The sequence below is a fragment of the Oryza glaberrima genome, chromosome 12, assembly GCF_000147395.1.
Source record: "Oryza glaberrima chromosome 12, OglaRS2, whole genome shotgun sequence".
NCBI lineage: Eukaryota > Viridiplantae > Streptophyta > Magnoliopsida > Poales > Poaceae > Oryza > Oryza glaberrima.
Genome location: NC_068337.1, coordinates 1673968 through 1686877, shown reverse-complemented (window position 1 = coordinate 1686877; position 12910 = coordinate 1673968). Strand labels below are relative to the sequence as shown.

The following is a 12910-nucleotide window of genomic DNA, read 5'->3' as shown; positions in this document are numbered from 1 at the left end:
ATCTTTGACAAACTTTATTCGTTTCCGAAAATTTGGCAGCCGCCCATGTTGCCTTTCCGAAGATGCTTATGCTGTTGGTTCGTTTTGTGAAAAAAAATCAGAATCAGAATGTCATCATTCTCCCTGAAACTAGTAGAAAAGAGCATAGCAGCAGCTGCAGCAGCCATCGATCACGATCACTGCACTGCAAGCCTTCAACCTGGAGCAAGTGAGCCATGCCATATTGGCATACGATACGCGAGCAAGTGCCCTCCTTTTTATAGCCAACAGCAAGAGCAAGGCAGATATTAGATAGAATGAAAGTTGGGGAATCAATCAGCGGCAGCTTAATCCTCTCGTCATCTCCATCAATCCATCGTCATTAATCAGAGAATTTGCTTCTTGTGTTACTAATAATCTTTGAGGGGAGGCAATTAATGGACCACCTGACAAAGGAGCAGATCGCCGAGTTCCGGGAGGCATTCAACCTGTTCGACAAAGATGGAGACGGTAATCCAATCAGTCAATCAATCAATCAATTGTATGTGTTCTTGGACGATGATCAATCAATGAATCCAGAAGAAAATGCAATGCAGGGACGATCACGAGCAAGGAGCTTGGGACGGTGATGGGGTCGCTGGGGCAGTCGCCGACGGAGGCGGAGCTGAAGAAGATGGTGGAGGAGGTGGACGCGGACGGCAGCGGCAGCATCGAGTTCGAGGAGTTCCTGGGCCTCCTCGCCCGCAAGCTCCGCGACACCGGCGCCGAGGACGACATCCGCGACGCCTTCCGCGTCTTCGACAAGGACCAGAACGGCTTCATCACCCCCGACGAGCTCCGCCACGTCATGGCCAACCTCGGCGACCCCCTCTCCGACGACGAGCTCGCCGACATGCTCCACGAGGCCGACTCCGACGGCGACGGCCAGATCAACTACAACGAGTTCCTCAAGGTCATGATGGCAAAGTCAGTCTCTCTCTTCTTCCTTCCTCCCATTTCATTTCTTTTCTGCTTTCTTGATTTCTTTTTCTTTTTCTTTTCTCCATGTAGATTATTACTAGCACTGGAATTACAAATCTTTTCTAGATTATCATTATATTTCTTCTTCCTATTTAATCTGCAAATGTTGCTTCTGCTGAACTGTACATAATGTAGTGCATTCGTCATCAGATAATCATATTTATCTGAACAACTTTGGTGCTATCATATGCAGGCGAAGGCAGAATATGATGGAGGGACATGGAAGTGGAGGTCATCGGTCAAGTAACTCCCACAAGAAATCCGGCTGCTGCGGCCCGAATTCCTCATGTACCATCCTCTGAAAAAGATGTAGGTTTCAGGTTTGCAACTGTTCTGATGAGGATTGTATAGTTCAGAGTTTTTTTTTTTTTTGTCACCTCAATTTCTGGTTACACTTGTTCTGGGGCTATGCAAACAAGAAAATCAAACAACTTCACAGTGTAAATGAAAATGAATAATGCTGGCCAATTAATATACTTGTTCCTCACAAGATTCTGATTTACATACAAAACTTGACACACAAAACCCATTGAGTGATCAGCTTCACTTGAGCTATCACAAGGGTTCTCTGACAAATAAGAGCAGCATTTACAACACTAGTGGAGACCAAACATAGTTTACAGGGCCACTCACATCTAATTACAGATGCAATGAACATGCTTTCTGCTTTTCCAGCCTCTAGAAATGGGAATGCTGATTCAAAAGAATGGGATGCTAAAATAGTTCACCCATTCCTCCTCTCCCAAGTTACTCTAGGAAAGTTGATTTTGAAGATCATCTGATTTCCAAACAACATCCTTTAAGGTTCTGGAGAGGTTCTTGTAGAACTGCAACACATTACAAGTTTGAAGTGATTCAGTACAAGCCATTCAACCAAATGTTGCAAAAGAAAAAAAAAAACATAGTCATAATTCTGTGAGTAGTTGATCCAATCATCAAAGCACTGACTCAATTTTCCAATGATAATTCATGAGCATCAACTTTTAATTGGCATGATCTACCTTATGAAATTCGAGGGTGTCGCCTTTTGCTTTTCGTACTTCAACCATATGAAGAGAGGGTGCAACCTGCAGTATCTGAATAATAGTGCACAATAAATGTTAGATTGAAGAAGCTTACACAAACCAGATTGCAGTATAGCAGTTCTTCATATTACCTCAGTAGCAACATTGAGATTTCCTTTTCTCCCTGCTTTTACCTTTTCCAACCTTAACTGGTCAATCAATAAAAAAAAATTCAGCACGCAGAAAATATATATTTGAATTTGCTATAAATTGTCCCTAGAACCCATTACTTTAAAACGGATATTCATGCAGATAGTTGTTAGGCAAGGGGAGCATACCTTGTAATTTTTCTTCTGAACATCAAATCCTAGAGGTTTTGCGGCTTCCTCAATCTTGCGGACAATTTCTTTTGGTGGACATTTTGATGTGAACCTTGTTTCTCTTTTGAATTCCTGAAATAGTGTGAACAAAATTAAAGTACAGCAGAATAAGTTGCAAAACTATAACAAAGTTATGGCAGAATTATGAGGTGCAAAAATCAAAAGACATTCTGACACAATGAACTACTACATATATTCTGGGACTTGTGACATGCAGCATTCTCCAACCATATGATTGAGTAAATTGACAAAGTGCCAGTGAGCCAGTTTACATGTTTCCAGCTTGATTTAGGGAGGTATAAGTTGAACCAAAAACAATGACGCTTAACTTTAAGTTACAGGTTCGTTCATAAAAATGATACAGGGAGAATAGGTTCAAAAGGTTGTTGGTCAATATTGATTAAATACGGAGATCACGTACCTGCTCTGAATCAAACAAATTCCCAAGATTGAGGCCTGCTGACATTGAAATCAGTTCAAATGCATTGAGAGCTTCTGGTTCTTCTTTCTTTTCTGTCACATGGTGCTCCTGGAGGAGGTCAAATCACAGTGGTCAAACCATTTAGCAACTGGCATGCTTTTATCTTCATGTCATGTGAAACAGAAATTCAAGTGCATATTGCAGTTTACTCACTTCAGAGTCATTGAAGACAGCATCAACATCATCCAATGTTGTGTCATATTTTTCGTCAAACTCTGGGCGTTTGTAGCCCTTTTTGAACCACTCATCCTCTAATATTTCTGGAATTGTTACTCTCTACAACAGTAGCTCAAGTAGTTAGCTTAAGAAATCATCCAATGTTGTGTCACGAAGAAAGATGATATTATTTTATTAGTTATTACTATCTGTTTTAATGATTATTATTAAGCATAGAAGAGCTTTCTAAAAGGAGTGCTAGCCCCTGTAGAATTGAGTATTATCTGGTTGATGAATGCTACGGGCATTACAGGATCTACTGTGTTATTAGAAGACACATTACAGTGCCTTCAGTGATGCATTATACCTAATTATCTACTATGTTATTCAGTTGTTCTAGCATACCGTCATTGGGTTTGGATCAAGGATTCTTGTTAACAACCTCTTGGCAGGAAAAGATGTCCAAGGTGGAAACGTAAACTCTGCATTTGATATCTGCCAGGAAGTGCAGAGAAGAATCAAATAAGCATGAAATATTAATACAACAACAATGATCTAAAAGTGGTACAATTCTCACTTTCTTATACAACGTCATAAGATTAGAGTCCTCAAAAGGCAAATACCCTGCTAGCAGAACGAACAGGATAACTCCACATGACCACAAATCTGCCATTGCTCCATCATATCCTTGATCTTCAAGGACCTATCACAAAGGTGGATGAAATGTGTGAATTATTAATGGCTTCTGATGAAAAATAGTTCCAAGTATGGTAGGTTAAAATTCTATAATTTCTCTTTCTGACATTACCTCCGGTGCAACATAATTTGGTGTCCCGCAGGTTGTGTGCAGCAAACCATCATCCTGAACAAGGCCACAAAGAAAAAAGAAATATTAATTGAAGAGACATATAACGATTATCTAATAATTTCTGAACTGTAATATTTGTAGCCTGTTGGTACATACTTAGATGATACAGTATAAAGCAATAAACCTTTACCTTAATTTGCTGAGAAAGTGCACTCAGCCCAAAATCAGAGACCTTCAGATTCCCATATGAATCTAGTAGTAAATTTTCTGGCTGCAAGTATTGTAATTTAGATTGTTTCTTTTGGAAGGAAGCTTAGATTCTGAAATATATTTCTTGTTGACAAAAGAGGCAGCAGAGGAAAGGGAGATGAACTCACTTTTAAGTCCCTGTGGTACACACCCCTGCTATGACAATAATCAACAGCATTAATTAATTGTTGGAAGTACCTTCTTGCCTCATCTTCCCTCATACGACCATGGTTAACCTAAATACAAAAGGGAATTCAAGTAAATGTCAGTACAAATTAAAAATGTATTTTTATATGTGTTTTGAAAAGAAGATATAACTATTTAAATTGGAAATGGACAACATAGCAGAATCACTTACAATTGTATCAAAGAGCTCACCACCGGTAACATATTCTAAAACAATGTAGATCTTTGTCTTGCTTCCCATCACCTGAAATCAGAGAGAACATTGATTTGAAGATTAGCAGTGTCCCCTAATAAAAAGATTCTGACTAATTGCATCTGGAATTTCTGTAAACAAAATTATAGATACTTTGATGTTCTGGCATGGACCCTAGACATGCTTTAAAAACCTTTCTCTCTTCCTAGCTATTTTCTGCTGAACAAATATAGGATTAACTGAGATACCAACACAAAAGGAAGAGAATATTTTTAATTACCTCATATATACGGACAACATTTGGGTGCTTAATCAACTTCATTGTCGAAATTTCCCTTTTAATCTGCATTCCAAAAACAGAGTTACCCATCAGCAAAAGGTATTACTTCCATCAAAAGCTACTAAACCCTGAACAAAGTGCCATGTTTTTTGTCCCATGAAAGTAATTAACAGGCAAAAAGAATCGGAAGGACAGTCACTTAAATAAAGGGAAATCTGAAGGACAGGATCATAATATTCCAGATGTGAAATATCACCAAACAATTAAAGGTGCTACAATAATTCAGATTCAGAACTTGGTCGTTAGCTGGTGTTTGACAGTGACCTGTTCGACCATCTTATGCTTGAGAACTTTCTCCTTATCTAGGATCTTGATGGCTACTGGATCACCGGTCTCGGTATCCCTCGCGAACTTGACCTTCGCGAATGTGCCCTCTCCGATTGTTCTTCCTAGCTCATACTTTCCCACACGTCTCTTCACTTTGGTTGTACTCATCCCCTGCCTTGTGACCCTTTGGAATCTCAGAGAGCTTCCACGCCCTTGAAGATGCTTTCACTTCACTGTCCTGTGGAAAACGTTTGCTCAGTTACTGTTGATACATGGAAAAAGATGAATAGATGATACATGATAAAGATGTTTTGTGTATGTGCGATTGTGTGAACAAATTTCATCCGGAGCCTATTCATTATTAGCTGAAAAAGATCGGAAGCCTGTTGACAAACTTGTAGGTACAGGAGCACAATGACATGTACATGCTGTATTTCTCATCTTATTTCTTCCCCAAAATGATATATGCACTAGTCAAATTTTAGTCTTTGAAAACATATAATAGTATCTTCTGCTACAGACACACATGCAAAGCTGTTGAGCAATCAGTTCTCCAAGATTTTATAGTGTGTAAGATACCATAAGATTTGTGGACTAGTCAATTAAATTAATTGGTAGTAAGTTAGAAGATCATGTGAATCCATTAATTTATTTTTCCGAAAACTTGACCGATCAATTTGCAGTAGAAAAAGGAAAGAGAGCATCATTTGGATCTGGACAGCATATTTAGTCAATGAGACACGAGGAAGCTGCAAAGAAGCTATTGAATATTCATCAAAGGTTAAGAGGGCAGGGCATATTTCCAGAAACAGTACAAATCAAGAATATTTCTTTTTGAAATAACACAAATCAAGATCATTAAGCGGGTAGAACTCTCAAACAGGAAAGGCAGGAACTTTTTTTATGTATGGATCGAGGAGCAGCAAGACGAAGAAGGTTCGAGAATGAACACATATTCAGATATTCTCAGTCGTCAGGAACTGAAGTACTCCACCAAAGTAACCCTGGAAGCAGTTTCCATAGGATTACTGGTAGGGTAGAAATAATCACATCCCAGCAGCTTGTAGTTAGCAGTGATGAACCCACAGGAGTAAACGGGGACAGAAAATTTCAAGAAAGCCGAGAAAATCTCCAATGGATACAGAAACGACAAGCTAAATTCAGCAACCTTATTCTCTCAGCACACAGCACCAAACAACATCTACAGAGATTGAAAAGGAAACAACGCACACAATGCAAAGAAAGTTGCAGAGATAGCTAGAGAGGGGATGAAAGCAATTTAGTAGGTTGGAGAAATCAAGAAGAGAAGAGGCATCAGAACGACTCACCGGCAATTAAGCTGAAATCTGGAAAAGACTGCAATGCAATTCGATCGATCTGCGGCTGCTCTTATGGCGATGGAAGAAGAGTAATAGAAGAGGAGGAGATCCCAGGAAAGGGAAATGGCTGCTGAGATCAGGAAGAGGCGAGTAAGAGCAGTAGTGGTGGCAGCAACTGCATGTACGAAAGGAGAGGTTGAAGAAGAAGAGGAGACGAGAGTGAGTTGGAATGAATGACCCGGGTCCGGGGTGCTTCACATGGACAAAGCTCCAAGCTGACAGACAGTGGGGCCCATGAAATGGAACGGCTGTCAGAAATGGGACCCACTGCCACACAGGAAGGAGAGAGAGAAAAGTAGGTAGAGACAGCAGCGTGGAGTGATGATTCCGACGGAGATTGGCGCCGCATGTCAAAACATGGCAGGTTCCAGTTCCACGTGTTGTTTCACCACGCCTCAATTTCTTTTTGATTCGATCTACGCCTGCCATTTTCGACCTCATCTCGATCGCTACTCGATCACTTTTACTCTACCACTGTCAGGGGATGTTTCGTTGGTTGATTCACTTTACCGTACCACATTTTAATTACGAACTAGTTTCACAATTTTACTAGATGGTTAAATAAAATATTGTATTATTTTTACACTACATTATAGATGTTCTTATACTATAATCCTTCCATAAAAAAAAAATGAATAAACCCTGGGTTTCCGTGTCCAACGTTTGACCGTCCGTCTTATTTGAAAAAATTATGAAAAAAATTAAAAAGACAAATCATGCATAAAGTATTGATCATGTTTTATCATCTAACAATAATAAAAATACTAATTATAAAAAAAATTTATATAAGACAGACAGTCAAACGTTGGACACGGAAACCTAGGGTTTATTTTTTTAGACGGAGGGAATACTTTATTAATCACCCGTTTTTATTATCCCAACTATGTTGTGCCACGCTTTGTTAGTCACGGAATCCTTATGTCATACTCACATATTTAGAGTTAGCCATATCACACTTGTGGTCAATTATTTTTTTAACCACACTTCTTATCCCATGTCATAACTTATCTAACCTTAGTTATGGCAAGCTTAAGCATCAACCAAACATCCTCTCGGTGGGGATTAGAGAGACTTTCTCCTGAAAATAAAATATTGGATCCTCGTGAGAATCAACTACGTTACACTGTTAGAATCTATGTTTCATATTTAAGGAAGTTATAGAAGACCGGTATCGATAGTTTATCATGAAAGAATGAACTTACAAAGTTGTTTATCTTTTCTACATGTGCATTATGTTATTAGAGGTTGTAATCATCTATGATGAATGACTATTTTGAAAAAGCCGAAGTTAACGTCAGTAGAGATGGAGATAGGAAAAAATTGGTTGGAGCACAGCTACCTATTTAGTCATCAGCAATACACGAGCTCCAAACGAAAAGAAAAACATACAAGCTGCGATTAGCGATGCAACCTAAAGCTTCAATGAGTGATCCCAAAAGTCACCTAGGCTAAAGTCTGGGTTTTTTCCACAATACAAAGTAGCCTTATAGGTAACTTCTATTTTTTTTATTTTACCTCTGATAGTTTTTTATTTAGTCCTCATTTTCTTACCTTTGTGAAAGTCCAATTTTTTACGGCTTCCTAAAATTTAAAAGTATATAAAATCTATCTCCCACCCCTCTTCTATCTACATCACTCACTCTCTCTCTCTCCTCTATGCGTCGGCACCCAACCATTGCTATGTACACCGTCCTCCCCCATGCTAGCATCATCCTCTCCTCCCACTGATCACCACTAGCATCCTCTCATCCTCGGATTGGGAGGGGAGCTCGGTGGGACGAGAGAAGCTCGATGGCGGTGACTTGCTCAACCTTAGCAGATCGGGCGACAGTATCGACCTCTGTGATGGATAGAGCTAGCACAGATCGAGGCAACCCTTATTCTACTTCGTCGTTGATGAGTGCAAATCCAGACATTGTGGGCCGACGACCGCACATTGAATGCCAATATTAATTCGAGCCGATGATGTAGTGTATGGAGCAACAATGGCAGTGGTTGGGGACCACTACTTTTCTCTCTCAAATCACCATGTCCTTATAGGCTACATAGCCCCTTTGCAAGCCACACTCTTTTTCTACTCTCTCTCTCTCTCCCTCATAGTAGCTCGGCACCGATGTGAATTGGTGAAACCATGCTCTACCTTGGAGTGTTAGGCATAGCCTAAAGAAATGGCCACGAGCCTAAGTGCAAGTGAGATGAGATGCTAGATGATGCTAGTTAGTGCTTCCTCCATTTTGTTTTTTAATAGATGGTAGTGTTAATTTTTATACACGTTTGACTATTCATTTTATTCAAAAATTTTGTGCAAAATGCATGATATAAATTATACTCAAAATACTTTCAGTGATAAAATAACTCACAACAAAACTTTTTTTTGATAATGAAATATAACATCCCGGTCTTTACTTAAGAGAGCTACAATTCATTATTACAATCTAGCACTCCACATCGAGTATAGTTCAAAAAAGAAAGCAAACATCGTGGAAAGATAAAAACGAACCAATAACTGATAAGGAGAATACATTATTGAAGTCTATTTGTGAATCACCACTCATAATTGGCAAAAAACTGCATAACCGTCGACTCAAGCTTGCGGCATGCAACTTTTAGGACCTCTCCGTCTTCGTCACACATTTATAATTGTGCCCAACACCGGAGTCAATAAACGATAACTACGTAAACAAAATAAGACGAATTGTTAACTTGTGTCAAAAATCAACGGTATCGTACGTGCATTAAAAGACAGAAAACATGATATTTTTATGATAAGCTAGTTTATTTTAGCTGATATGGACATATATCGAAGATTATAGTTTCTTCTTATTGACCTTGCGCTTAGTATTTGCAACATCAGTCGATGCGTATCTGGATAGGGTATGCACGACGTCGCGAGATGCGAGCTAGTTTGTACGTACGAATTTCGATTGAGGGTGGGGGATAGGGTATCCATCGATCGGTGGATCGATCAGATCTTTGACCGATGTACGTACGTAGGTACGATCCAATCATGCAAAGCTAGGTGTGATCCGATTATGTGGCCGGCTATCTGTCATTTGCATTATTGTGGTCGGAGGCCCCAGTTTATTAATAAAGGGATTTGCAAATCAATTCTAATCCTAGCTTAGCTACTAATCTGTTCTCGGTTAGTTTCTCAATTATTGTCCAAGACTACACTCCCTATCTTCCAGCAGCGCGGAAACGTACGCGGTAGGCGGTACGCTAAGGTACGAATGTGACTTGAGCGAATTAATATATACACCCTTTCCGTTTCATATCACATATTTATAAAGCACTTTAATAAATACTCCATCAGTTCCATATTATAAAACTTTCTAGCATTACCCACATCAATATAGATCTTAATATATATGTCTAGATTCATTAACATATATATGAATGTGAATAATGCTAGAAAATCTTATAATATGAAACGGAGGAAGTATATAGTATATTTGTTTTGTGTTAAAAATATTATTATCACTACTAGAAAAACGATTTTTCATGGCGTTACCATATAATTTTCGTTGGCGGCCATACGCAAAAACCAGCAGCAAAAATATAACGAGGGGAGGGGGAGTTACGGACCGCTAGCGAAAACCAATTTTCATTGGCGGCCACGCTAAGAGGTTCGCCATAAAAGAAACTCTATTTTTCGTGGTGGACCTCTTAAGTGTCCGCCACGGAAAATCCGATTTTAGGTGGCGGACCGTGAAGAGCACCGCTACAAAAAAAATATGTTTCAGTGCTACTAAAAATCCACCGCCTGCCCAACGCATCACTATTAAAAATCACCCACCCACCCACGTCTCCTCGGTCTCCTCGGCTCCCCCACCCACCCATGTCTCCTTCCTCCTTCCTCCACCACCCACGTCTCCTTCCTCCTTCCTCCACTCCCTCCTTTCTCCCTCCTAGCCTTCTTCCTCCCACCTCTCCCCAGCGGCGGCCGGTTGTGGCAAACGGAGAAAGGTTGCGGCCGGCTGCACCCTCTCGCCAGATATGGGGGCGATGGCAGCGGCGGGGAAGGGGCGGCAGCTGGCTGCGGCAAAGGGCGACGGTAGCGGCGGGGAAGGGTCGGCCGGCTGCGGTGGCGGGCGACGAGTCCGGCGAAGAGCTCTCCTTCTCCCTCCCACCTCTCCCTAGCAGCGGCCGGCTGCGCCCTCTCGCCAGATATGGGGGTGGCGGCAGCGGCGGGGAAGGGATGGCGACCGGCTGCGGTGGCGGGCGACGAGTCCGGCAGCGAGCTCCCCTTCTCCCTCCCACCTCTCCCCAGCAGCGGCCGACTGCGCCCTCTTGCCAAATCCGGGGCAACAACAGCGGCGGGGAAGGGGCGGCGGCTGGCTGCGGCAAAGGGCAACGATAGCGGCGGGGAAGGGACGGGGGCCGGCTGCGGTGGTGGGCGACGGGTCCGGCGGCGGGCTCTCCTTCTCCCTCTCCCTCCTCCGCCACCGCCAGCTGCCGTCGCCACCACCGCCGTGGGCTGCCGCCAGCTAGGGGACGGCCGGATCCGGTCGCCGCGACGTCGGGGAGGCCCGATCCGCCGCCGACGACGACCTAGGAGGCCGGATCGGCCGCCGACGCCGACGGGGGTAGCGCCGCAACGACTTCAATTTTTTTTTTCTGATGCTTGAATGCTTGGGTGAATGGAAATTTTTTAATGTAAATTGTTGATGTAATTTTCTATTGATTTTTGAATGCGTGGTTAAATTTCTGTGAAAATTTTGAATGGTGGAGCATTGACGGAGGCGGATAGAGCTCCGTCCGTCGCTTTTTTTAAAAAAAATTGGCCAGCATTTTCACTGGCAGCTGGCACAGTGAAACCCGTCAGCGAAAATGTTAAGCTAACCGCCAGCAAAAATAGATTTTTGCTGGTGACGAGCTTAAGACGACCGCTAACAAAAATAAATTATTGCTGGCGATCGATAACCGCTAGCGAAGATCTTGATTTTCACTGGCCTTTGCTTTGTGGCGGCTAGGAATTCCGTCAGCGAAAACCCAAAATGGCCGCCACGAAAAATAGTTTTCGTATTAGTGTATTATTTTTTATAAATTTGATTAAATTCAAATAAATATGAACGAAATGTCTTGTAATATAAAATGGATGGAGATTTTTTTTTTATACAGTACAATGATGCATTGTGTCTGCATGGCCGTCGACGCTACTAGCTAGTTTAGCTGCTCTGGATAAAGCCGATCGGCTGGGGTTCAGCCAGCTAACCAATCACCATTAGTCGTTGATCATGTCATAATCGAGCTACATTTCTTTAATGGAAATGCCTTTTGCTAAAAAAATTTCATTTAACATAATCGAGTACGTCTTCGTCCTACTAAACAAATTAGCATACATGCATGTATATCAATTTTCAAAATCACACGAGTTGCATGCACAAACAGAATATATATATATATATATATATATATATATATATATACGCTCCTAGCTAGTCTTTAATAAGCCCAACTTCCATTAGTACATATATATTAGGATATCTTATTATTAGGTGATCTCTGTCTTGCTTAATTCCCTTCTGGGCAGTACAGAGATGCGGATATCCATTCTACAGTACTACACCAGAAAATTGACCTGCAGCAAGTACATGCATACGCATGCTGATCTATTCTAATTAATCTATCTGTCCGGCCGGCCGGAAAGAGAGAGATCATGCCGCAAAAGTCGTACTTACTCTTTTGAGTCGCTGTTTGTAATTATTTAAAAATTATGATATTATTATTTATTTTTTACTTGCTTCATTATTAAAAATATTTTAAGTATGATTTATTTTTTTTATTTACACTAATTTTTTACATAACATGGATGATCGAATGGTCAAATTGGTCAAACATTTTAAGGAAAAAAAATCAAAACGACATCTAATTTAGAACGGAGGTAATACGTTTGATTTTGACTGAAACTAGCTTGCAGGGTAAACAGAGATAGTAGATACAGATTTGAGCATATATAAATCATACTGCCTAGCTAGCCACAAACGTGAATGAACAGGTAGGGAGACCGATGGGAATAATGGATTATGCATGTGCATAGTAATAAACGTGAGCATGCAATGCAAGGTCGTAAGTAACCTGCAGGAGGCAACGATTAATCATTAATCGACAGGATTGGAGACGTGAACATTGCATTGCCCCCATCTCCATGATAGAACTAGCTACTAGCTAGTACTCCAATATAAGGGCATCCTACTGCTAGTCTGCTAGCAGCATGCAGCTGGGCCATGGCGCCATGTATCAGCCATGGTCCCATGGATGCAAACAAAACACAGTGCATCGATCGCTCGGTGTAGTCGATCGTCTCTGCATTTGCATCAATGTACAGAAAAAGTGCTACTGATCCGTACTTTAATTTTACAGTTATTCAATCAATATTTTTATTACTCACTCCTTCCAAAAAAACTGAGACCTATTTCTTTTTTTATCAAAACCAAAAAACAATTAACTTACTCACCATATGGCAAA

At 41.0% G+C, this 12910-nt stretch overlaps 3 protein-coding genes across 6 annotated transcripts; 2 read left to right on the top strand and 1 right to left on the bottom strand.

Annotated features, from left to right (window-relative positions):
* The first annotated feature begins 179 nt into the window (after positions 1 to 179).
* LOC127757034 (putative calmodulin-like protein 2) lies at positions 180 to 1326 on the top strand. Of its 3 annotated transcripts, none has more exons than XM_052282449.1 (3): positions 180 to 489; positions 576 to 931; positions 1193 to 1326. In XM_052282449.1, exons 1-3 carry the CDS (start codon positions 417 to 419, stop codon positions 1244 to 1246), a joined length of 483 nt encoding a protein of 160 aa, XP_052138409.1. In that variant the 5' UTR covers positions 180 to 416; the 3' UTR covers positions 1247 to 1326. The 3 variants fall into 3 exon arrangements, with proteins under 3 accessions (XP_052138409.1, XP_052138408.1, XP_052138410.1); XM_052282448.1 differs by having other exon boundaries at positions 576 to 945; XM_052282450.1 differs by having other exon boundaries at positions 418 to 489; positions 559 to 945.
* A 118-nt stretch (positions 1327 to 1444) lies between these two features.
* Positions 1445 to 6611, bottom strand: LOC127757032 (CBL-interacting protein kinase 32). Of its 2 annotated transcripts, none has more exons than XM_052282442.1 (15): positions 6392 to 6611; positions 5061 to 5301; positions 4737 to 4799; positions 4436 to 4507; positions 4206 to 4313; positions 4019 to 4099; positions 3829 to 3882; positions 3598 to 3723; positions 3426 to 3515; positions 3018 to 3140; positions 2805 to 2912; positions 2342 to 2455; positions 2156 to 2212; positions 2001 to 2075; positions 1445 to 1826 (listed from the first exon to the last, which is right to left on the bottom strand). In XM_052282442.1, exons 2-15 carry the CDS (start codon positions 5229 to 5231, stop codon positions 1752 to 1754), a joined length of 1317 nt encoding a protein of 438 aa, XP_052138402.1. In that variant the 5' UTR covers positions 5232 to 5301; positions 6392 to 6611; the 3' UTR covers positions 1445 to 1751. The 2 variants fall into 2 exon arrangements, with proteins under 2 accessions (XP_052138402.1, XP_052138403.1); XM_052282443.1 differs by having other exon boundaries at positions 5061 to 5296.
* Positions 6612 to 10280: 3669 nt separating this feature from the next.
* On the top strand, positions 10281 to 10802 carry LOC127757035 (uncharacterized). The gene has a single exon (XM_052282451.1). It carries the CDS (start codon positions 10281 to 10283, stop codon positions 10800 to 10802), a length of 522 nt encoding a protein of 173 aa, XP_052138411.1.
* Positions 10803 to 12910: the final 2108 nt, after the last annotated feature.